Consider the following 24737-nt stretch of genomic DNA (forward strand, 5'->3'; position numbering starts at 1 on the left):
TGGAACTTGGGCAGAACAATTTAGTCGATCCACTGAGGCAAAAAAGACAATGGGAAAGGGGGATGTTTATTATCTATTTCAGTTGGTTTGGCAATGTGACCATGTTTCCCATGTCAATAAAGCCCTTTGAATTGAATTTGATATTAAAGCCACGTTCACGTGCTAGTCAGAACTAGGAAACTCTGAAATGTTCTACTTGTTAACTGATTGTAGTTATACACGTGCCGCGTTCAACCTGTAGCAAGTTGAAAAGGTTCGAGTGTCCTAGTTCCGAGTAGCACATGAATGCGGCATTAGCTATAATGAAACAACTGAATGCAAATTCCCATAAATGAAAACAATGCAAACCATAGTAGTTGTAATGTACATAAACTGAGTTTAGGAAACGTTACAACAATCTACCAGTTGAGGGTGAGTAACTACAAACCAATACAGTACCAATACAATACACGATTTTCAAGACTGATCCCTCCCTCGGATCAACCCTTTAGTCCCTTGGCTAGTCATGTGACAAATAAACTGCCGCAATATTCTGGGGGCGGGGGCTTGTTCAAATTCAAGCGTCCAATCAATGGTGGGTTTCTGACAAAATCACTATAATTATCCAATCAAACGCCATTTCGGAGATTACTAGGCGCGTTGGGGGATTTTGAATTTTCAGCAGCATTTTGTCTTTCGGAGCGAAATCACAAGAACAAGAATCACCGCTTTTAGGTGAGTTCGGATTTCTACCTAAACATTTTTTTTGCAACAAGTTGGTAAAGCAGAAAGTTAAATTGGACACAATATTGTTTTGAACAGTTTTGGTAGTTGCAAAAACTACTCTCTGTTCGTCCGCTGTAAATTTTACTTTGTTTACATTCGATATGAAAAGCGGTCTAGCTAGCGCTAAATTAGGCTAACGTTAGCTTGATTAGCTAGCGGTGGCTATCTAAGCTAAAGTGCATAAACGCAGAGAAATAATATATTTGATAAAAGGCAGTAGTTATGCCTCATTTATAACCAAGACATATGATTCAAAACGAGTCAGTAGCAGAGAGTTTGAGATTTCTTTTAGTTTTTGATAGTTCATGATTCTCCACTAACGAAAGTATGTGATACATTTGATACAAATTCTTGCTAAATATCACATCTATAAAAATATATTTTTTTTTGTGGGGGAAACATCTTATTCAATATATTTTAAGGTGTACTTAAATAATGACTTTGCCACATTGAATAGTATGAATAAGGTATTGAAATCAATTGATACTGTTAATTAAGCTTTTGCCAAAAATGTTTTATGTAAATACCCTGTATGTGTTTTTGTCTTTATCTGTTTGATGTTTTGTGTAAAAACAATTTATAGATTTTTGTAACACATTCGAATTTGTAACCTTCAAAATGTATGGAATTTCAATACCCCCCACTTGCACTCATTCGTCCCAGTTAGTTATACATGTGTGTGTGTAAACTGTGACGATCAAACACTATTTACTGAGTCAAAGCTGTCAAATAAACTTTGTCACTAGTAGCCCTATAAATATGACAAATTCCTGATAATTTTATATGCACTTTTACATTTGGATATTGTATTTTTTTATTATTTAACATCAATCAAATAAATATCAGAATTGTGAAATTCAATATAAAACATTATGAATCTGGTGTACTATTTAGTGCTATGTCACTAGCACTGCCTCCATTCAAATATGCTTAGCTAGCTAACTTTAGTTTTGGTACTTCTCCCCTCCCAGGATATGCCGGTTGAGGCTTGACGTAGCTAGCTACAGATATTGAAGCAGTATGAGCTGGGTAGTGGAGGAGTGGAAGGATGGTCTTTCAGGTAAAGCCCTGCAGAAGATACAAGAGATTGAGGGACAGCTGGACAAGCTGAAGAAGGAGAGGACTCAGAAACAGTTCCAGCTCGACTCACTGGAGGCTGCTCTACAAAAACAGAAACAAAAGGTTGCTGACTTAAGTTATGGTGTTGAATTCCAAAACATTAACAATACTTTATCCTAGGGGAATTTCTGTTTTTACATTCAGTTTGTGTGTTTGACATTCAAAGTTGTGTGTTCTCCAGGTTGACAGTGAGAAGAGCGAGGCGTCTGCCATTAAGAGGGAGAACCAGGCCTTAGTAGAGTCATGTGACGCCGTGGAGAAAGCCCGTCAGAAGGTGACCCACGACCTGGGGGTCAAAGTGCAACAGGTCAGCAACCTGGAGGGTCAGCTCAGCACCAGCAAGAAGACCATAGAACGACTGGAGCAGGAACTCAGGAAGTGAGTCGCTTGCTCAGTACTACTGTAAACTAGGGCTGTACGAGAAATCTGTTGGCTTTGTGCACATACTGGAGATGCTTAGCTAGCCTAGAAATCGGATGGTTACAACAGGGTAATAATAACACTGTATTCCTCTCTACAGATATAAGAATGAAAAGGACCGTTCGCAGCTCTCTCACTCCTCTGATCTACAGTCCTACAGCACTCCTCAGAAGACCTTTGCCACTCCTGCTGCGACTCCCAGCTACAGGCAGCATGGTAGAGTACCACAATATGGCCCACTTACATTCTGTGCAATTGGCTCATTCATCCCCCTCCTCTCCCCCGTAACTGTTCCCCGGGTCGTTGCTGTAAATGAGAATGTGTTCTCAGTCAACTTCCCTGATAAAAAAGTGTCACGGTGCAGTTGTAGCCATGGTTGGAGTCCATTCCATTTAAATTCAGAAAGTAAACCAAATTCGGATTTGGCTGATGTAAAAAGGGCATTATAAATACATTTGATTCCAATTCCAAATATTACTAATTGGGAAAAAATTGAGAGAATTTCAGTGTACTTCCTGAATCGACTGGAATTTAAAGGAAGTTGACCCGAACCCTGGCAGAGGCCTCCATACCTAGTATCATCTGTCTATTTTAAGTGCATGGTTGTGGTGTGAACAGTTCCTCTCCCTCCCAGACTCCAGACTGGAGGACCTTCAGGAGAGATACAACCAGGAGGTGGAAGAGAGGAAGAGACTGGAAGCCGAACTGAAAATCACACAGGTCAAAGTGAGTTGAAATGCTCAGTAGCACAACCACACAGTCAGATGCAGTGCAGGGACTACAATTGGAGTGGTTTTGTTAGCATGATAATCCTTTATGACACTCTGGAACTGAAAGGTCCCTGTTTCAAATACCAGAGTCTTTTGATGTGCCTTTGAGCAAGGCACTTAACCCTAATTTGATCCAGGGGCGCCGTACTACTATTGCTGACCCTGTAAAACAACACATTTCACTGCACCTATCCGGTGTATGTGACAATAAAACATCTATACCTGTTGAACTAGTCATACAAATCAAAGCGTTGTTGTTGCTTTGAAGTAGCATAACATAGATGCGGTCAAAAGTATTGGCACCCTTGCATAATTCACTATTTCTTCTAAAATAGTTTGAAATGGAAAACACTGTTGGTGTTTACAGATGTGATTGTTTGATTTCCAACTGCACAGGAGCAAGAAGAACAAATCTAAACTGACACTGTTATTTTTCACTTTAAAGTTTTTTAAAAAATTGCCTGGACTAAATTATTCTAAGTTATAGTTAGTTTGGTTGGAGGCTGATTCTCGTTTATTGTGTAATTTAATTCATCTGTAGTGCAGGTGCCTATAGGTAAAAATAGCAATTAAACATGTTTTTTTTTTTATATATAAAATTGCAGGGGTGCCAATACATTTGACCACATCTGTATGGTGTAATACCAGCCCCTCCAGGATTGTACTGTGTTTTTCTGTTATATTTGTGGGCAGAAATGTTTGATTTTGCTATTGCAGCTCTTAGACTTTGCATGGCAATTTACTATGCTTTTTATCCAATTGTCCCAAAACTCCGCTGACTCATTTTATGTGGTTAAAGTGCAGCGATAAGCTAAAATTGCGAGCCCTCCTTTTGTAATGCGGTGAGCAGACAGTTTTATGCTGTAATATTGCAGTGATTTTCCCAATTTCCAAGCCCTCGTAATATGCAGGGAATTGTTGATTTTGCACACAGAAGAGTTGCATTTGCAAAATCCTGGAGGGACTTTAATACGATGCATACTGATGCATGGTTCTGTCTTGTCTTCTAGCTGTTGAACCAGTCGTCCGTCAGTCATAAGGACATTGCCACCCGGCAACAAGCAGGCTCCTCCATATTCCCATGGCAACAGCAGGACAAGGGCCGCCAGTCCCAGGGCACCATTGAAACACCCCTGGCTAGGCGGGCAGGGGGCGGGACATCTGCTGGCGGCTTCCTGTGGAACACAGAGGATACACCAATCAAATCCATCCAGCGAATCAGCACATCTGTATCCCAGTTTGATTCTGATGGCTCCTCCCAGCAGATGGAACAGTTGAGGATGTTGAATCAAGGTTAGGCTACTCCCTGTTATACTAAGACTATCCTTTAGGCCACTCCCTGTTATACTAATACTATCCTTTAGGCCACGCCCTGTTATACTAATGCTATCCTTTAGGCCACTCCCTGTTATACTAATACCATCCTTTAGGCCACGCCCTGTTATACTAATGCTATCCTTTAGGCCACACCCTGTTATACTATTGCTATCCTTTAGGCCACGCCCTGTTATACTATTGCTATCCTTTAGGCCACACCCTGTTATACAAATGCTATCATTTAGGCCACACCCTGTTATACTAATGCTATCCTTTAGGCCACACCCTGTTATACTAATGATATCCTTTAGGCCACACCCTGTTATACTAATGATATCCTTTAGGCCACACCCTGTTATACTAATACTATCCTTTAGGCCACACCCTGTTATACTAATGCCATCCTTTAGGCCACACCCTGTTATACTAATGCTATCCTTTAGGCCACGCCCTGTTATACCAATGCCAACCTTTAGGCCACACCCTGTTATACCAATGCCAACCTTTAGGCCACGCCCTGTTATACTAATGCCAACCTTTAGGCCACGCCCTGTTATGCTATCCTTTAGGCCACACCCTGTTATACCAATGCTATCCTTTAGGCCACACCCTGTTATACTAATGCTATCCTTTAGGCCACGCCTTGTTATACTAATACTATCTGTTAGGCCACGCCCTGTTATGCTAATACTATTCTTTAGGCCACACCCTGTTATACTAATACTATCTTTACAAACCCTGTCAGTAGGCACAATTGTGAGAAAACGCATTGTAACGGAAAAACAAAATGTTCTGACTGGGAAAACTCCGGTGGTGTAGTCGCGTCTCCTTGTTTCTCAATGTTTGGTCCTGTTTTTTTTAATGCCCTGTCAGAGCTGAAGAGTAAAGTGTCTGAGCTGGAGCAGCGTCTGCAGTCACAGGAGAAGGACGCGAGGATGCAGAGCGGCAGGCTCCAGGAGCTCCAAGGCCAGCTGGACCAGGCTAGGAGAGACCTGACCGACAGAGACAGGACCCTGGGCAAGAGCATAGATGAACTTAGCAAGGCTACCACTCAGCACGAACAAGCTGTCGCCAAGGTAGGGGATACATGGAGTATTAAAAAATGAAATCATTTGCTAATGCATTCCTGTTGTGTTTCTGAGGGCTGTTTTGAACACAAGAAAATGTATGAATCATTACTGTGCCTCCTCCCAGTGTGTGTCAATGGAGCAGAAATTGAAACAGGTCTCTGAGGAGATGTCCTGCCAGAGGCACAACGCTGAGAGCTGCAGACGAGCTCTGGAACAGAAGGTCAAAGACCAGGAGAAGGAGAGCCAGAAGGTCTGCTCCATTTGTCCTCTGTTCTTTCAGACTTTGTAGTTGAAATTAATACTGTGAATCCACCTGTGGCAACTTCAATCTCTGTTACCCATGTTTTGTTTTTTTGTGGAACAGCTGTTGCTGAAGGGAGGTGTAAAATGTATGTTTTCTTGTGTTTGTGTGTAGGAGCTGTCCCACCTCCAGAGCAGCCACCACGCCTTAGAGCAGCAGTTTAACCAGACCAAGACCAAGCTGAACCAGGAGATACAGCAAGCCAAGAAAGACCACAACATCCTGCAGGCTGAGATGGACAAGGTAATGTAAAACGTTGTGATTATGGGCCGAAGTTATTCATTTCTACACGTCACTGACAACCACTCAAAGTTCACTTCCTGTTACCAAGTATGTCAATTCCCTCTCTGACAGGTGTCATGCCAGAGGAGCCAGCTGGAGAGAGACCAGGAGGAGCAGAAACAGAAGCTGCTGAGGTCAGAACAGAGCCAACAGGCCAGCCAAAACAAGGAGCAGGACCTCAGGAAGAAATTTGAGGTGGGCCATGATTCATGGAATTTCTCTTTAAACCTATTATGTATTCTTCTGTAACGTGTTAATTTGTGGGGAAATGTGCTGGGCAAAATTTAAAAAACACAATGAAACCACACACAACAAAAAAAACTATTTTAATATACGCACACAATGTTTCACCCCTAGCCTGGGTGGTCATTGAGGACATTGGATGTCCTCTATCTTGGAACCAGAGGTAATCTGACTGTTGTGTGTTTAACTTGTCCAGGAGCTGCAGAGAGAGAAGAACATTGTGAGCGCCCAGCTGGACCAAGGTAGCAAGAGGCTGTCTCAGCTGGAGGAGGAGAGGAAGACCTCCGAGCAGAACCTCAAACGCACCCAGAGCATGCTGGATGACTTCAGAGGTAGGTTTTGTTTAACCTTTATTTATCCAGGTACTCATTGATATAAAATCTCTTGTTTAAGTGAGACTTTGTGCATGGTTTCCAAACCTATCGATTATGATTTAGCAATATAAAAGTCATGTTTTAAATCCTGTTTGATGTGGAATGAGCTCATTTTCATTCCATGCCTTGTCATTTCTCTGGTTTTGGCTTCCCCACATTAGATGTTGTTTCTGTGTGTCTGTTGTTCAACAGCCAAAAATGAAGCTCAGTCCGAAGAGCTGAAAGGACTTGTCACTAAACTTGAAAGCCAGACCAGATCGTCAGCCCAAGATCTAGAGAACCTAAAGAAAACGCTCGCAGACGCAGAGACCAAGAATGACAAGACTCAGAGTGAACTGAATACCCAAAAACAGGAAGTGGAACAGATCACAAACAAACACAGAGCTCTGGAGAAGGAGATCCAGGAACTGAAGATAACCCTGACCACCACTCAGAGCGAGTTTGTGCAGCTGAAGAAGGAGTACGAGACACTTCAGGGATGGAAAACGGAGAAGGAGACGCTCGTTAACGAGACTGAGGCTGTGCAGCAAGGCTTTGTCGACAAAATCACTGAGCTGGAGAAGAGTCTGAGCTCGTTGAACGACGATAACAGAGGTCTAAAGGAGCAGCTGAAGACTCTGGAGGCTGAGAAGGCTTGTCTATCGGGGCAGATTGACTCTCTGAAGGGAGAACTCCTCAACAAGTGTACCGACCTGGAGGAGAAGGGCTGCATGTACGAAGAGCTTCAGAAACAGCTGATGGAGTCTGACCAGAAACACTCAAAAAACCTGGAAACCGTTGGGTTGCAGGTGACCCAGCTCGAGGGACAAGTGAAGGACATGGAGTCCAGGCTGCAGGTGGAGACTGGCAGGGCGAAGCGGGCCGAAATGTTTCACACTGAGCTCCAGGAGCAGTACCAGGCGGCCTGCGACCTGGCCCGGTCCAAAGATGCTCTGGTAGAGTTAGGCCAGAGCGAAGCAGCCCAGCTCAGGGAGAGCCTGGCTCAGACCACGGCCCTACAGGAGGAACAGCTGGCCAGGTTTACCCAGGAGAAGACCGCCCTCCTGAAGGAGTGTGAGGAAAGCGTAGCATTGAAGGCAGACGAGGCTGAGCAGGCCAAGCTGAGTCTGGTTACGATTCAGCAGGAGCTGCCGTTCCTCCAGGACCAGGTGTCTTCACTGGAGTCCAACCTGAAGATCCAGAAAATTTTGGGTGTTAAACTACAGGCCAAGTATGACAACATTGTCAATACTAAAGAGGATATTGTGCAGAAGCTTTCCGAGGCAGAAAAGAGAGGGGAAAATCTTCAGGGTGAAGTCAATAGTCTCTCAGAGCAGGTGAAAACTGTTGGCTCTCTACAGGAGCGCTGTGATAATCTGACGGCTGCGGCACAGGAGTCCATAAGCGCTCTGCAGAACATGACCGAGACCCTGACCCATACTGAGACAGAGCTGCAGAAACTGAGAGACTTAGTTGAGAAACTAGAGGCTCAGGTGAACGAAGCTGAGACCAAGGCCTCAGATCTTGAGAGGGAAAAGGCAGAGATGGCAGAGAAAGTAGAGAAAATCCAGAGGGAAGCTGAAGAGGTTTCTGTGAAGTATCAAAGCCTTCAGGACTCCCAGGAAGAGGAGAGGAATGGTTTGCTGAAGCAGATCTCTACATTGAAGGACAGACTCGCTGAGAATAATGCTGCTTCCACCCAGCTGTCTTCTGACCTGAATAACTCCCTGGAAGCTCTGCAGAAGACCCACTCGGCTGCCGTGGAGCTCAACTCCAACCTGGAGAGCAGCCTGGTGGAGAAAACAAACCTAATCTCTTCTCAGGAGATGCAAGTCAAAGAGCTCTCAGAGAGACTCCGTAAGGAAGCCGAGAGCCATGTCACAGAGCTGGAGACTTACCTCCAGAAACAAAGAGGCCTGAAGGAGCAGCTTGAGATTGTAAAGAGCCAGCTGGAGAGTAAAAGCCAGGAGGCAGCCGAGGCTAAGGAGAAATGGGAGAGGACCTCATTAGAACTGTCTAAGCTGAGAGAAGATTTGTCTTCTGCCAGAAACGGTGTCGATGAGAAAGACCGTAAGATTAAGAGTCTGAAAGAGAGGTTGAACCAGGCTGAGTCTGAACAAGACAAAGCTACCAACGCCCTGAAAGAGAAGGTCATCAGCATGAACAAGATCAAGGTCCAGCTGGAGATGCTTCAGATGGACCTGGAGGACAACGAGGCCTGCATGAACACCTTTGACACCCAGATAGAGGAGCTTAAAGGAACTGTGGAGGAACTCAGAGGAACCGTGGCCTCTCTGAACGGGAGACTGGAGGAGAGCGCAACGCAAAGGGGCACCTTGGAGACCGAGCTGGGCTCTGTCAAAGAGCAGCTGTCAGAGAAGAGCTGTGAAGTCACCCAGGTGACAGCAACTCTTGAAGACACTCGCCAGCAGATGCAGGCTGCCTTGTCCACAGCAAGTTTAGTGGAATCACTCCAGGCCACTGTTGATGGGCTGATGGAGACCCTGGAGGAGGAGATTAGAAAACACAGCCAACTGGAGATGGACATCATTCAGCTCACTGTGGAGAGGGAGCAGTTGACTGTGGAGAGGGAGCAGTTGACTGTGGAGAGGGAGCAGTTGACTGTGGAGAGGGAGCAGTTGACTGTGGAGAGGGAGCAGTTGACTGTGGAGAGGGAGCAGTTGACTGTGGAGAGGGAGCAGTTGACTGTGGAGAGGGAGCAGTTGACTGTGGAGAGGGAGCAGTTGACTGTGGAGAGGGAGCAGTTGACTGTGGAGAGGGAGCAGTTGACTGTGGAGAGGGAGCAGTTGACTGTGGAGAGGGAGCAGTTGACTGTGGAGAGGGAGCAGTTGACTGTGGAGAGGGAGCAGTTGACTGTGGAGAGGGAGCAGTTGACTGTGGAGAGGGAGCAGTTGACTGTGGAGAGGGAGCAGTTGACTGTGGAGAGGGAGCAGTTGACTGTGGAGAGGGAGCAGTTGACTGTGGAGAGGGAGCAGTTGACTGTGGAGAGGGAGCAGTTGACTGTGGAGAGGGAGCAGTTGACTGTGGAGAGGGAGCAGTTGACTGTGGAGAGGGAGCAGTTGACTGTGGAGAGGGAGCAGTTGACTGTGGAGAGGGAGCAGTTGACTGTGGAGAGGGAGCAGTTGACTGTGGAGAGGGAGCAACTTGAGGCTGACTTGCAGAGGCACAGTCTGAACGCTGGGGATGAGAGGGATGCGGTCAAACAGGAGAACGAGTGTCTCCAGCGTACGTTACAGAGCCTGGCGGAGAACTACGAGGCTGTTCAGTCTGCGTTTGAGAGAGCGACCCGGCAGAGCGACGACGAGGCCAGAGAGAGGATCGGGACGTTTGAGAGGGAACAAACCGAGCTCCAGCAGAGACTGAGCGGACTGCAGGGTGAACTAGCCCTGTTCAAGGAACACTATGACAGCCTGATGACTCAGGTAAATCGGAAAGTGGGAGAGCTAATTGTGTATGTAATTTTGGGATTTTGTTTTTAGTGTTTATTTTACAAGGCAGGTCAAATTCTTATTTACAACGATGGCCTGTATTGTATAGGTCCTTGGAAGTAAAATGTGTTTTGTAAATGTATTATAATTATTATGACAGGCAAGCCAGCAGCAGTCTCTCATAGAGCAGCTTCAGACCAAGAGAGACCAGAAGGTCTCTACAGGAGAGGCGGACAGACCGACTTCCAGACTGACGTCAGGCTCCTTTTTCAACGTCAGCTTACCCGTAAAAGAAGATACCGTGGAGATGAAACCAACAGGTTTGTTGATGATATGATAAGACATTGAATTTCTAGTAGTTATGCTTTCCATTTACATAAATCTTGATGTTAATATAATGTATGCTTCGGGTTCACAAGGATTTACTTTATTTCCTTGATCTCATCAGCTGAGCAATCAGATGACCTCCACAACTCTGAGGTACCTCTACAGGCAGGAAGTGACGGCAACGATGAGCCAACTGTAGAGTTCAGTGACTGCATGGATAAAGTCCCTGTAGAGCAGCAGATAGCGCTCAGTGAAAGCCTAGATAATGATGATGTGACCGTCAGAGGTGAACATCCAGCAGTCTCTGAAACTCCCCGTGACCAGGACCAGCTGGCCCTGAGCAGGGAGGCGCTCAGAAAGCTAGAGGAGGAGCTTCAGACCCTCCACTCCCAGCTTGACCTCGCTACCTCTGAGATGACCCTCAAGAAGGAGCTGTGCTCTGAGTTGGAGGTCAAAGTTGAAGAGTTAGAGGGGAAGGTCCAACAGATGGAGGAGGAGAGGTGTGGTGCCGCAGAGAAGATTAGCGCTGCCATAGTGGAGAGACGGACGCTAGGTTGGTTTTTAACGAAACACTATCTCCTTTGTTGACCCACCCGCCCCCTCCCTAATATAAACAAACACCATACTGTTGTACTTGTCTTTCTTGCACTAACACTTACTAGCACTGATGTGGCTTATAGCTGCTTTTATGTGGATGGTTTCTACTCTCAATAAAGTTGATACATGATTGTCTTACCAACCTTAGTTTAATGCAGTAACTGTAAGTTCCTCTGGATAAGAGCCGGCGCTAAATGACCAATATGTCCAAAAAAAGTTGCTGTTTTAGTCTTTTGTCCTGTTTATTATGTTTACTCTCAAGGGTGTTTTAATGATGGCAATAACATGTATTTATTATCAGGTGACCAGATCTCAGAGTTGACAGAGGAGTCCGAGTCCCTGAGACTGGCCCTGCAGACCTCTAAATGTCAGCTCTCTGATGTCATGGAGATGCTGGAGACGCTGGAGCTGGCCAAAGGTAAGGACCAGAAACCCAAATTGTGGACCTCTGGAAATTACAAATTCTATTATCTAATTTTATCTTTGTAATATGCCTCATTTTAATAGTGCTAGCATCTAATTGGTTTAATTTTAGTGCTTTAGGCAAATGTATAGAAAGTGAAAAGCTTTTTATTTTATTTATGAATTAATGAAGATATGATTCTTCCATCCTGAAGGTGGTTGGAGCGAGAGGTTCTTCCAGGTGGAAAGCGAACTGAAGAGGGTTCGTTCTGAGAAGGCCAATCTGGAGAAACACATCCTCTCCATGGAGGCTGATTTGGAGTGCCTGACAGAACAGAAAGTCACGCTGGAGAGGGAGATGGAGGCTAGCCGCAAAGCTAAATGTGACCTGGCCCAGCAGCTTGCCACCCTCACCTCAGAGAACGGACAACTCAGACAGGAGCTAGTGTCTTGCAGCGAGGATAGAGATGAGCTGGAACAGTCAGTGGCACAGTGGAAGGATAAGGCAGAGAGTCTGGAGAAGACAAACGTGGATACTAGAGAGGTTATTAAGATCTTAGAGGAAGATATCAGAAATGGGAAGAGGGAATCTGATGTGACGTCCGCTAACCTGGAGAGTCTGCAGAAGGAGAGAGGTCAGCTGGTGCTGCAGTGTCAGACGCTAGAGAAGACCATCACCCTGCAGAGCGGGGAGAAGGACAACCTGATTAACCAACTGAACAGCTTCAAAGATAACCAGAGCTCTGCGAGCAGAGACACTGAGTCCATGGCCTCTAAGATCCAGTCTCTGGAAGGGGAGATATCTAGACTTGCTCAGTCTCTGGAGTCTTCTCTGCTAGAGAAAGGAGAGATAGCCTCACGCCTCAACTCAACCCAGGAGGAGGTGGCCCAAATGAGGTCGGGCATCGAGAGGCTCCAGGTCCGCATAGAGTCCGACGAGAGAAAGAAAAAACACATGAGCGAACTGCTGAAGGCTGCCCGGAGGAAAGCTGATGCTCTTCAGGACCAGATAGACAAACAGGAGAGGGAGAGGGAAGACGCTGACCAAAACCTAGAGGAGGCTGTGCTTCAGGCAGACACGGCCATGGCCCAACTGGAAGAGTTGGAGGAAGAGAAGAAGGAACTGGCCAGGAAGATTGAGGAGATGACCGCTGAACTGGACAGCCTGAGAAATGAGAAGGAGAGGCTTGAGGGAGCGCTCTCCCTGAAGAACGCAGAGATTGAGGAGCTGAAGGCAGCAAACCGAGCTGCCACTGAGGAACTGGAGAGAGGGATGAGAGAGGCGGAGGACAAACAGAGGGCAATGGTGGAAGAGTTACAGGCCCAGTTTGGCTCTGTGAGCTCTGAGCTGCAGAAATGCAGAGAAGACCTGGGGGGAGAGAAGGAGAGAAGGCGGTCTCTAACGGAGGAATGGGAGAAAGAGCGCGAGAGGCTGCAGTACTTAGTAGGTGAATGGAAGACTGAGGGGGAGAGGCTGAAGAAAGAGGTGGATCGACTGCAGGCTTTGGAGGTCGAGCGGCAGAAGGAGAGAGAGTTGCTGACTCTGAGACTGCAGGAGGACCTGGAGGCACAGCAGAACGAGATGGGGGACATCAGAGAGAACAACAACACCCTGCAGCAAGAGATGGAGAAGCTGCAGGCGCTACTGTCGGAGTGGGAGCAGAAAGAACAGGCTCAGTCTGCAGAGAGACTAGAACTACAGCAGCAGGCAGAAAGCTACAAGGTCAGTGGTTTTCTATAGTTCTATTGATATCATGTAGAATAGCCTATATTCTTAGTATTTGGGGTTTTCATTCATCCATACGAGACTGGAATGATCTTTGTACTTTTCAACCATGGTTAATGTGTTGGAAACCGAGACGTGTTCCCCTGTGCCAGTATTCTAGTTCAGTAATGCAGTGTGTCAGTCACACTATGTATGTCCTCTTTCTAACACACTACGGACTCCTCCCTAGTTATCCCTGGAGGAGGTTACCTCAGAGAAGGAAGTGCTGAAGGCACAGCAGGAGGAGGAGGTGGCAGCCCTTAGGGGTGAGCTGACCTCGGAGCAGGAGGTGCTGAGGGGACAGTTGGCTGCAGCGGAGGAGGAGGTCAGAGGTCATCTGTCAGAGCTGAGCAGCCTGAGAACCAGAATGGAGGAGCTCAGCACTACCATCACACAGCAGGACAGCAGCAAACAGGTATACAGCCCTTGTCACATTGTTGCTTTACGGCCTGGAAATTCATTGCATTAAATTAGGAGTGAAAACCACTTGAAAATGTATTATTTAAATTTAAAAAAAAATATATATACATCTGTGAGTGATTATTATGGTGACTAATATTATTTATCTGTGTCCTGTCTGGAGGTGTCTGAGCTGAGCTCCAGAGTGGCCCGTCTGTCTAAGGAGAGGGACTCAGCCCTCAGTAAGGTTAACTTGTGGATGAACTCCTGTAAACAGCTGGAGAAGGAGAGGGAGGCTCTTGTACTGGAGACCCAGCAACTACAGGCCAGCCAGACACCAGGTACCATTATCTACTACATTACCATCAATAATAAATGTCATTGATATATGAAAACAGTAGGGGCCCAAGAATTGAACCCTGGGGAACCCCACATTAATACTTACATTATTTGAAACAAGTGGTGGAAAAAGTACCCAATTTGTAATACTTGAGTAAAAGTAAAGATAACCTAATAGAACATTTCTCAAGTGAAAGTCACCCAGTAAAACACTACTTGAGTAAAACTATTTGGTTTTAAATATACTTAAGTATCAAAAGTAAATGTAATTGCTCAAATATACTTAAGTATTGAAAGTAAATGTATAAATAATTTAAAATTCCTTATATTGCAAACCAGGCGGCACCATGTTTTTATTTATTTTATTTACGGATAGCCAGGTGCACACTCCAACACTCAGACATAATTTACAGTGCATTTGGCAGGGATACAAACATTTGCCGTTTTGAATCCAAAATAGGTGACCTACATGATTCGTGTCGATCCGATGAGAAAGTTTGGGGGGGGGGTGCTTTGGATCACTAAGGCTCAGCCAATCATTCACATAACAACAGAATGCAACGCGACTGAAGAGAGAAGAGACAACCAATTCTCTAGTTACAGCATCAGCTTTGTAAAGTCGAGAGTATAAAGGCAGTTTGTCAGTTAACAGCAGCGCGTCCCCTGAACCATAACCAGGAGGTAACGTTAGGTGAGAAGCCTGACCACGGAGACCAGGGGGTGAGAAGGTGATGAAAGTGTACTTCATGAGCTGTAACCGAAAAACAACTGGCATTTGGAAAGTTTGAGGTGGGGGAGAAAGTGTGGTGGAACAAGTATTGTTAGCATTGTTAAGTAACGTTATCTTGCTAGCTTGATCGAATTATCCATTAGCTAGCCAGAGAAATGTTGAGCAACATTAGCCAACTTAACTGAACAAATAATTGAGTTTATGGTGTGAAAAATTGCAGGCTAATAACGTCAGACAGCTAACGCCAGCTAGCTAACGTTACATCAGATGAGCTAACGTTAGTAACCTAAACAATTCGCTATAATATTAAAACTTCTTACGGCTGAGATCCCGTTAACGGGATCGATATGACAACAGCCAGTGAAAGTGCAGGGCGCCAAATTCAAAACAACAGAAATCTCATAATTAAAATTCCTCAGACATACAAGTATTTTACACCATTTTAAAGATACACCTCTTGTTAATCCCACCACAGTGTCTGATTTCAAAAAGGCTTTACAGCGAAAGCACCATAAACGATTATGTTAGGTCAGTGCCAAGTCACAGAAAAACAGCCATTTTTTCAGCCAAAGAGAGGTGTAACAAAAAATTTAAATAGAGATAGAATTAATCACTAATCTTTGATCTTCATCAGATGACATTTATAGGACTTCATGTTACACAATACATGTATGTTTTGTTCGATAAAGTTCATATTTATATCCAAAAATCTTAGTTCACATTGGCGCATTATGTTCAGTAATGTTTTGCCCCCAAAACGTCCGGTGATTTTGCAGAGAGCCACCTCAATTTACAGAAATACTCATAATAAACATTGATAAAGATACAAGTATTAAACATGGAACTTTAGATAAACTTCTCCTGAATGCAACCGCTGTGTCAGCTTTAAAAAAAACTTTACGGAAAAAGTACACCATGCTATAATCTGAGTACAGCGCTCAGAGCCCAAATAAGCCATAAAGATATCCGCCATTTTTTGGAGTCAACAGAAGTCAGAAATAGCATAAATATTCACTTACCTTTGATGATCTTCATCAGAATGCACTCCCAGGAATCCCAGTTCCACAATAAATGTTTGTTTTGTTTGATATAGTCCACCACCCTGCATACCACTGCTGGCTTGCTTCTGGAGCTAAGCAGGGTTGGTCCTGGTCAGTCCCTGGATGGGAGACCAGATGCTGCTGGAAGTGGTGTTGGAGGGCCAGTAGGAGGCACTCTTTCCTCTGGTCTAAAAAATATCCCAATGCCCCAGGGTAGTGATTGGGGACACTGCCCTGTGTAGGGTGCCGTCTTTCGGATGGGACGTTAAACGGGTGTCCTGACTCTGAGGTCATTAAAGATCCCATGGCACTTATCGTAAGAGTAGGGGTGTTAACCCCGGTGTCCTGGCTAAATTCCCAATCTGGCCCTCAACCCATCATGGTCACCTAATAATCCCCAGTTTACAATTGGCTCATTCATCCCCCTCCTCTCCCCTGTAACTATTCCCCAGGTCGTTGCTGCAAATGAGAACGTGTTCTCAGTCAACTTACCTGGTAAAATAACGGTAAAATAAACAAAAATAAAAAATTTATGTCCAAATACCTTCATTTTGTTTGCGCGTTCAATCCAGTAATCCACATTCATGACGTGCAGGTCAGACGAAAAGTCAAACAATTCCATTACAGTTCGTAGAAACATGTCAAACGATGTATAGAATCAATCTTCAGGATGTTTTTAACATAAATCTTCAATAATGTTTCAACTGGAGAATTCCTTTGTCTTCAGAAATGCGATGGAAAGCAGGTCGCTCTCACGTGAGCGTGCATGTTCAGCTCGTGCCAGACACCTGACTCAAAGAGCTCTCCTTCCCTCATTCTTCACAGTAGAAGCATCAAACAAGGTTCTAAAGACTGTTGACATCTAGTGGAAGCCTTAGGAAGTGCAAAATGCCCAATATCCCACTGTATATTGGATAGGCAAACCTCAAATTTCCCACTTCCTGGTTGGATTTTTTTCTCAGGTTTTTGCCTGCCATATGAGTTCTGTTATACTCACAGACATCATTCAAACAGTTTTAGAAACTTCAGAGTGTTTTCTATCCAAATCTACTAATAATATGCATATCTTAGCCTCTGAGCCTGAGCGGCAGGCAGTTTATTCTGGGCACATTTTCATCCAAGCTACTCCATACTGCCACCCAGCCATAAGAAGTTAACTGGTCTACGACTTCTTGCCGTTTCTCAACTTGCGTTAATTTCTTACTGGACTCAAGTAATCTGTGTGAAATGTTATCTAGCTAACGAACTAACTAATATCTGTGAACTCATGTTTTCCCTCTACAGTATGTGGTTAATTTTCAGAACCAGAGAGTTAGGTGAAAATAAGGCATTTGTTGTTAAACAAGTGTATTGAGGGATCAAGTGGAGCTGGGCCTGGCTTAAGCTGGATGCCACTATAGAGGTGAAAGGAACACCACACATTCATCTCTTTCAGGCAGAGTACACCTGGCATAGCCCATTTTCTCACTTGTTCAGTATTGTGGATTAAAAGGGCTATGCCAGGTGTACTCTGCCTGAAAGAGATGAATTATGCCAACAAAGGGTATCGTGCTCTGCTGGCACATTGTAGAACAGATGTCCACAGGCAGAAAGTGTAATATTGTGCAGTGTAGTCCAAAGACATTGCTTTTGTTGTGTTGAACTTGACAGTAACACTTGTGAGTGAAGGGGGATTATAAAATGATTTACTCAGTGAACGTTATTTTTGCACCAATGTAGCCTTGTGCATGTGATCGTCGTCTACTATAGTGGCCAGAATAATAGAGCAAAAATATAGTGCCTGTTTGCCTGTTTGTTTTATTATATTTCTACTTTAAGATGGGGGGGTTTCCTTTCCCAAGTACAATATTTAGATGTGTGTGTTGTCACAAGTGTTCTATTATAAAGGCTGTCGTGGGTAACTGTTATATTAGTGTATCGTTCTCATTTGCAGTAAAGTCTAGGCAACTAATAACCTTGGATTGCTTTCTTTACATTTTTTTGCTGTGAGTTAGCTTCACATTAGCCACTTTTTCTTTTACACACACAGACTGATCATGTAGATGGTATTGGTTGTTGTTTAATTAGTTAAAACCTGCATTTCCCCCTGACGGGGATTTGTTGCATGTTTCACCTTTTTGCGCCTTCAGCAGTTTGCATCCCTGATTTGGAAAGTGTTCAAACCACTTGACTTTTGTTACGTTACAGCCTTATTCTAAAATGGATTAAATGAATTAAAAATCCTCATCAATCTACACACAATACCCCATAATGACAAGGCGAAAACAGTTTATTCCAATTTTTTTGAAATTTTATTATAAGTAAAATAAAAAACAGAAACCTTGATTACATAAGTATTCAGACCCTTTGCTATGAGACTCTAAATTGAGCTCAGGTGCATCCTGTTTCCATTGATCAACCTTGAGATGTTTCTACAACTTGATTGGAGTCCTCCTGTGGTATATTAAATTGATTGGACATGATTTTGAAAGGAATACACCTGTCTATGTAAGGTCCCACAGTTGACAGTATGTCAGAGCAAAACCCAATCCATGAGGTTGACAAAATTGTCCGTAGAGCTTCGTGACAGGATTGTGTTGAGGCACATCTAGGGAAGGGTACCAACAAGAACACAGTGGCCTCAATCCGTCTGAAATGGAAGAAGTTTGGAACCACCAAGACTCTTCCTAGAGCTGTCCGCCTGGCCAAACTGAGCAATCGGGGGAGAAGGGCCTTGGTCAGGGAGGTGACCAAGAACCCGATGGTCACTCTGACAGAGCTCCAGAGTTCCTCTGTGGAGATGGGAGAACCTTCCAGAAGGACAACCATCTCTGCAGCACTTGCTTGAAGTTTGCCACCTAAATGACTCAGACCATGATAAACAAGATTATCTGGTCTGATGAAGCCAAGATTGAACTCTTTGGCCTGAATGCCAAGTGTCACGTCTGGAGGAAACCTGGCACCATCCCTACGGTGAAGCATGGTGGTGGCAACCTCATGCTGTAGGCATGTTTTTCAGAGGCAGGGACTGGGAGACTAGTCAGGATCGAGGCAAAGATAAACGGAGCAAAGTACAGAGGGATCCTTGATGAAAACCTGCTCCAGAGTGCTCAGGTCCTCACTGGGGCGAAGGTTCACCTTCCAACAGGACAACGACCCTAAGCACACAGCCAAGACAACGCAGAAGTGGCTTCAGAACAGGTCTCTGAATGTGCTTGAGTGGCCCAGTCAAAGCCCGGACTTGAACACAATCGAACCTCTCTGGAGAGACCTGAAAATAGCTGTGCAGCGACAATCCCCATTCAACCTGACAAAGCTTGAGAGGATCTGCAGAGAAGAATTGGAGAAACTTCTCAAATACAGGTGTGCCGAGCTTGTGCGTCATACCCTAGACTCGAGGCTATAGTCGCTGCCAAAGGTGCGCCAACAAAGTACTGATGAGGAAAAATAACTATTTCACCCATTTTAGAATAATCCTGTAACATAAACAATGTGGAAAATGTCAAGGGGTCTGAATACTTTCTGAATGCACTGTACAAACTAAGCACTTGTGTTAAGTGAGTCCTCCAGACCAGAGACAGTGGGGTGGACCCAGGGATGATCTCTTTATAAGTGCATGAATTTGACCATTTTCCTGTCCCACTAGCCATACATTTACATTTAAGTCATTTAGCAGACGCTCTTATCCAGAGCGACTTACAAATTGGTGCATTCACCTTATGATATCCAGTGGAACAACCACTTTACAATAGTGCATCTAACTCTTTTAAGGGGGGGGGGGGGTTAGAAGGATTACTTTATCCTATCCTAGGTATTCCTTAAAGAGGTGGGGTTTCAGGTGTCTCCGGAAGGTGGTGATTGACTCCGCTGACCTGGCGTCGTGAGGGAGTTTGTTCCACCAGTGGGGTGCCAGAGCAGCGAACAGTTTTGACTGGGCTGAGCGGGAACTGTACTTCCTCAGAGGTGGATGAACGCAGTGCCCTTGTTTGGGTGTAGGGCCTGATCAGAGCCTGAAGGTACGGAGGTGCCGTTCCCCTCACAGCTCCGTAGGCAAGCACCATGGTCTTGTAGCGGATGCGAGCTTCAACTGGAAGCCAGTGGAGAGAGCGGAGGAGCGGGGTGACGTGAGATACAAAATGCAAGGAGTACTTTTGGGTGTCAGCGAAAATGCATGGAGTAAAAAGTACATTATTTTCTTTAGGGATGTAGTGAAATTAAAAGTAATTGGTCAAAAATATTAATAGTAAAGTACAGATACCCCCAAAAACTACTTAAGTAGTACTTTAAAGTATTTTTTCCTAAGTACACCGCTGTTTGAAACAACTTCAGATTGTAGAACGTCATTAGATTTAATTGACAGGGACAATGCACATTAATCATCATTTCTGTAAATGTTGCTAAAACAGATTTTGTTTTTTTTGCCCCTTTTTTTTCTCTCCATGTAAAACACAAACCCATTTTCATGTAAAATCTCCCTGTCGTTCCAGCTGGTGAAGAGAGCAGTGATGAGGCACAGAAGAGGAGCATTGAGGAGGTGCAGTCTGAACTCAAAGAGTTGAAGAAAGCTCTAGAGGAGAGGAGTGAGGAGGTACAGGTGCTCAGCAAGACTCTAGCAGAGAGAAGCAGGGAGTTGGAGGTGCAGAAGAGGAGCAGTGAGGCTGAACTGGAGGAGCTTACTGCAGCCTTGGAGGAGAGGAGCAGGGAGGCGGACGAGAGCATGGATAAATACTGCAGCCTGATGGTCCGTGTCCACAAGCTGGAGGAGACCAACGACACGCTGGAAACTCGTCTGGAGCGCTTTGTCACGCAAACCACTAGCAGCACGGCTAACAATGCTAGCAGCACGGCTAACAATGCTAGCAGCACGGCTAACAATGCTAGCAACACGGCTAACAATGCTAGCAACAATGCTAGCAACAACACACCCAGGCGAAAGTCAGGCAGGAGGTCAGCCGCCAGGGTACAGGAACCACTCATACCGTCGTGTCCCGCAAAGATGGACTCTGAGAACACGGTGCCTGCTGGTCAGGGTCAGGGTTCGTTGGGGAAGAGGGGTTGTGGTGCGCTAGCAGCTAGCGACAACAGCAACACTCCATTTAAAGCACAGGAGGCCCTGCTGAACACTGCCAAGAGGATCAAAGCAACAGCAACCACTCCCAAACCAGGAAGTAGACAGGAAGAGGAGGAGTTTAGGCCAGAGGGACTTCCTGAGCTGGTGCAGAGAGGTGAGACCTGGGAACATGGTGTATGGATGATGGATTCCAACAATAACTTTGTTCTTATTGAAGCATAATAACCTGAGCTACTACTATCAGCCTCATGTTCGATTTGTCTCATGTCTCAGGGTTTGCTGATATCCCTCTAGGAGAGGCCAGTCCCTTCATCATGAGGAGAACCGCAGTGCAGCGCTGTAGCCCTCGTCTGGCCGCCGCACGACACACTGCCACCACCCCCTCTGTAACCCCCCAACACAAGGTGAGTTTCAACACACACACACACACACACAAGACGGAGCACCTGCAGATTGTCACATGCAGCCAGAAACACGGCCCCACACTGCACACGAGACACCCACAGGGGGCAGCAGAGTCCTGAAGGTGAGCCACACACTGCAGTTAAATTACAGTGTGTCATTGTTCAGCAGAGAGTGATATAAGCCAAGATAAGCCATGGGAGAGATGGAGGGTAGAGAAGAGACTTGTCAGTAAAAGGTGTGAGATGGTTGTATTCAGTCAGTCAGCCTAACCTGGGTCACATCTGCAATGGGGACCCTCTTTTCTCGGCTTAGAAAATCACTCTTGACTACGGCTCGCTGGAGACCTGATAACATACACATTCACTCACACACACGTCTCCATCCAATTGGCAAACAGATTTTTGAAAGATGCTACCATGTCAAATGAACAATAGAATTGTACCGGCCTTTCCCTGTTTCCATCAGGCGGTCGTGACTTTTTTTCGCAAGACATTTGTGAGACGGCTTCCTCTCTCGGGCCCATTTCAGGATTAGCACTTAAAAGAACACCCTCTCCATAAGTTCAGTCTAATGAAAGATCACATCCATATTGGGGGTATATTAACTTGTGGTGAAGCCTCCCTGTGGTAGTTGCACAGCACAGGAGGTTGGTGGCACCTTAATTGGGGAGAATGGGCTTGTGGTAATGGTATCAAATACATCGAACACTTGGTTTCCATGTGTTTGATGCCATTCCATTTGCTCTGTTCCAGCCATTATTATAATCCGTCCTCCCCTCAGCAGCCTCCAGTATTGCAGAGGAACTTTGTTATGCTGTAACTAGTTTGTCATACCACCGGGTACCTTAGAAGCTGGGGGGGTGGACCATTTAACTTTAGGAAGCCAGGGAGAGTCCACTCATGTCTCTGTCCATAACATGACCATTTAAAACCCTTTCTTACTCTTGCAGGGGCTGGAGTCCCTGTCCCTTCAGAGCCCTGTCGGCATGGCAACTCTGTCTGACAGCCCTGGTGGGAAAGGCCTGTGTGTTAGTCCCGCCCCCAGTGGCGAGGAGAGGCGTGGCCGTCGGTCCCTGAGCACACGGAAGACTCCGGAACAGAGGGAGAAACGCAAAGAGGCCATGATGACATCATCACGCCAAGAGGAGAACTGCCAAGTGCAGTAACATAGCAATTAACTAACCTGTACAGTCATTACCAGCAGTAGATGCCAGTAACACCTCAGCCCAAACCAATGCGATGACAGAATACTGATGTCAGAATGTCTGAAATAGCAGACCTGTAAGCTGCATTACTAATGTCATTTATCTGCTGTCTGTGGTACAGTAGTACAGATGGAATGTGATTCTCCAATGTGAGCTGTAGATATGAAATGTTTCTGTGTTTTGTTCTGAACCTGTTTTATACTTTCTATTCCTCCTGATTTACTACTGCTGTTAATAGCACAACAATAAAAAGCTTTTATAGGGCTGGTTTTCCAGACCCAAATGCATCCTACTGGACTAGAAAGCATGCCTCGATGGAGAATCTCCATGCCATTGGAACTTAATGTGTGTCTGTGGAAACTAGCCCATAAAGTCGTATAGGATAAACTCCAATACCTAGTTCTGTAGCGTTACGGGTCTTTTCTGTGTCAATAACTAATAATTCCACTTCACTCCAGCTCATTGGTTGTTCATAATGATATAACTGCTGTTTTACTAAACATTGTAATCACATTTGCTTGACTGTCTCTTTTAACCTATGGTCTCACATCAGTGTACATATGATTTCATTTTGCTTTGTCTTACATGGTATTTTCTCACTCAGACGGCGACTAGTCTGTCGACACACACACACAGCTCAGGAAATCAATAATCCTGCTTTTTGAAGCCATAGGGAGAGAGATCTAACTGCACAAAATACCCCTGTATCAAGATCTGACACATGTCAATCACCACCAATCATATTCGTTGACACGTCCTCACATCTCAAGTATGCGTTTGATTCCTTGTTGACTAATTGTATGAAATTAATCTTAGAAGTTACGGTACTCATTGCTGTCACCATGAAAATATTCCCCCCCAAATAACAAAATGTTAGACTTACAGACCAGGGCTTTTGATAATTAAACTTAATACTGGGTCTAAAAACGTGAATGAAATGTTTCCCTATGGGATCACTATTATACAAACCATGGGAATGTACCATTTCTCTATTTAAACAGGGAAGTTTATACCTTAACTTCAAGTCTTGTCAGTCAAATTTCAAGATGTAACGTATAGCCCTACGGTACTTGATACAGTCGACACTACAAAGAATCATCATTTATAACCCGACAAACGTAATAGGGTGATGGATTTTGTATTTGTTTACAGTACCAAAAACCACACAAACCAGTATAACTCCAGCACTCCCAAATAAAGAATGAAAAAGGCAGAGTTTTTGTTAGTTTGACTTAAAGAATCTGTGCATGAAGCTGTTCCTTCTGGGATTGAACTGAGTCTACCACAGACAGGAATAAAGTTTATAATGTTTAATCACAGTCCTGGCAGAGACTCTGCACTTTAAATGGCTGTTACCTTGCAGCACCACTGTTAAAACAGGCCCCAGGAGCGGAGATAAGACACGTTGAAATACAAGTTTAATATAAAAATGATGGTATGTTCAGGTTTTAAGCTTCATCTTCCATTCTAAAGGGTAATGTGAGTACCCATATTGTTTGTGTTTTGGAACCTAGACTGGTGCACCTCTAACTGTAAAATGTATAATTTAATGTAATCCACAGTGGAAATATATTTCAGTTAGCAAATTGTAGAAATGGGATATTTGTGTGGAGGTGAAGGAGCATCTTTATTTTGATATCAGTGGAGGCTGCTGGAGCGAATGGAATGGTACCAAACCATGTGTTTGATGCATTTGATACCTTTCTACACATTCCGTTCCGGCCATTACCACGAGCCCGTCCTCCCTGATTAAGGTGCCACCAACCTCCTGTGGTGTGTAGTGTATGTTTGGGTATTATACATGTAAGATTCTTGCTTCTGCAGGGATCACCTGAACCGTCCTTTCAGCTGTAAAGGAGAAATAATTGGTTGAGAGTATTGTGTGTGTGTGTGTGTGTGTGTGTGTACGTAGGCTATATCGGCATGTATGTTGGATGTGTGAGAGAGCAAAAGAGAGACCAATGGGAAAAAGAGAAGATGAGGACAGTTAATATTATATCTGATGGACAGACCACGTAAACATAGCATCTGCCCAGATTACGCAAGGTTTTAGTTCTGGGTTAACTGAAATTACACCCAAAATGTCATACATCTCAGTTTCTACGGTCACTCTACTGTTCAGAAACAGTCAGTTAGAAAAAGTCCAGTGAAAGGTGCAGTAGTCCGACTTACAGCAGGGGATAGGCCTTCATCTTCACATCCGGATCAATATACACTGAAAAAATATATATAAACGCAACATGTGAAGTCTTGGTCTCATGTTTCATGAGCTGAAATTTTTCATACGCACAACAACAAAAAATCGTTCAAATTTTGTGCACAAATTTGTTTACATTTCTGTTAGTGCCAACATAATCCATCTGCCTGACAGGTGTGGCATATATCAATGA

The 24737-nt window shown here is 44.7% G+C and overlaps 1 protein-coding gene across 2 annotated transcripts; it reads left to right on the forward strand.

Moving 5' to 3' along the window:
• Positions 1-641: 641 nt before the first annotated feature.
• On the forward strand, positions 642-22860 carry cenpf (centromere protein F). Of its 2 annotated transcripts, none has more exons than XM_055865458.1 (21): positions 642-714; positions 1737-1947; positions 2066-2262; positions 2405-2520; positions 2939-3030; positions 4085-4367; positions 5265-5467; positions 5586-5711; positions 5877-6005; positions 6117-6239; positions 6484-6619; positions 6854-10083; positions 10250-10409; positions 10538-10969; positions 11315-11431; positions 11631-13138; positions 13371-13595; positions 13764-13920; positions 20155-20892; positions 21012-21142; positions 22093-22860. In XM_055865458.1, exons 2-21 carry the CDS (start codon positions 1786-1788, stop codon positions 22306-22308), a joined length of 8481 nt encoding a protein of 2826 aa, XP_055721433.1. In that variant the 5' UTR covers positions 642-714; positions 1737-1785; the 3' UTR covers positions 22309-22860. The 2 variants fall into 2 exon arrangements, with proteins under 2 accessions (XP_055721433.1, XP_055721434.1); XM_055865459.1 differs by having other exon boundaries at positions 21033-21142.
• Positions 22861-24737: the final 1877 nt, after the last annotated feature.

Source organism: Salvelinus fontinalis, chromosome 16 (assembly GCF_029448725.1).
Source record: "Salvelinus fontinalis isolate EN_2023a chromosome 16, ASM2944872v1, whole genome shotgun sequence".
NCBI classification, from domain to species: domain Eukaryota; kingdom Metazoa; phylum Chordata; class Actinopteri; order Salmoniformes; family Salmonidae; genus Salvelinus; species Salvelinus fontinalis.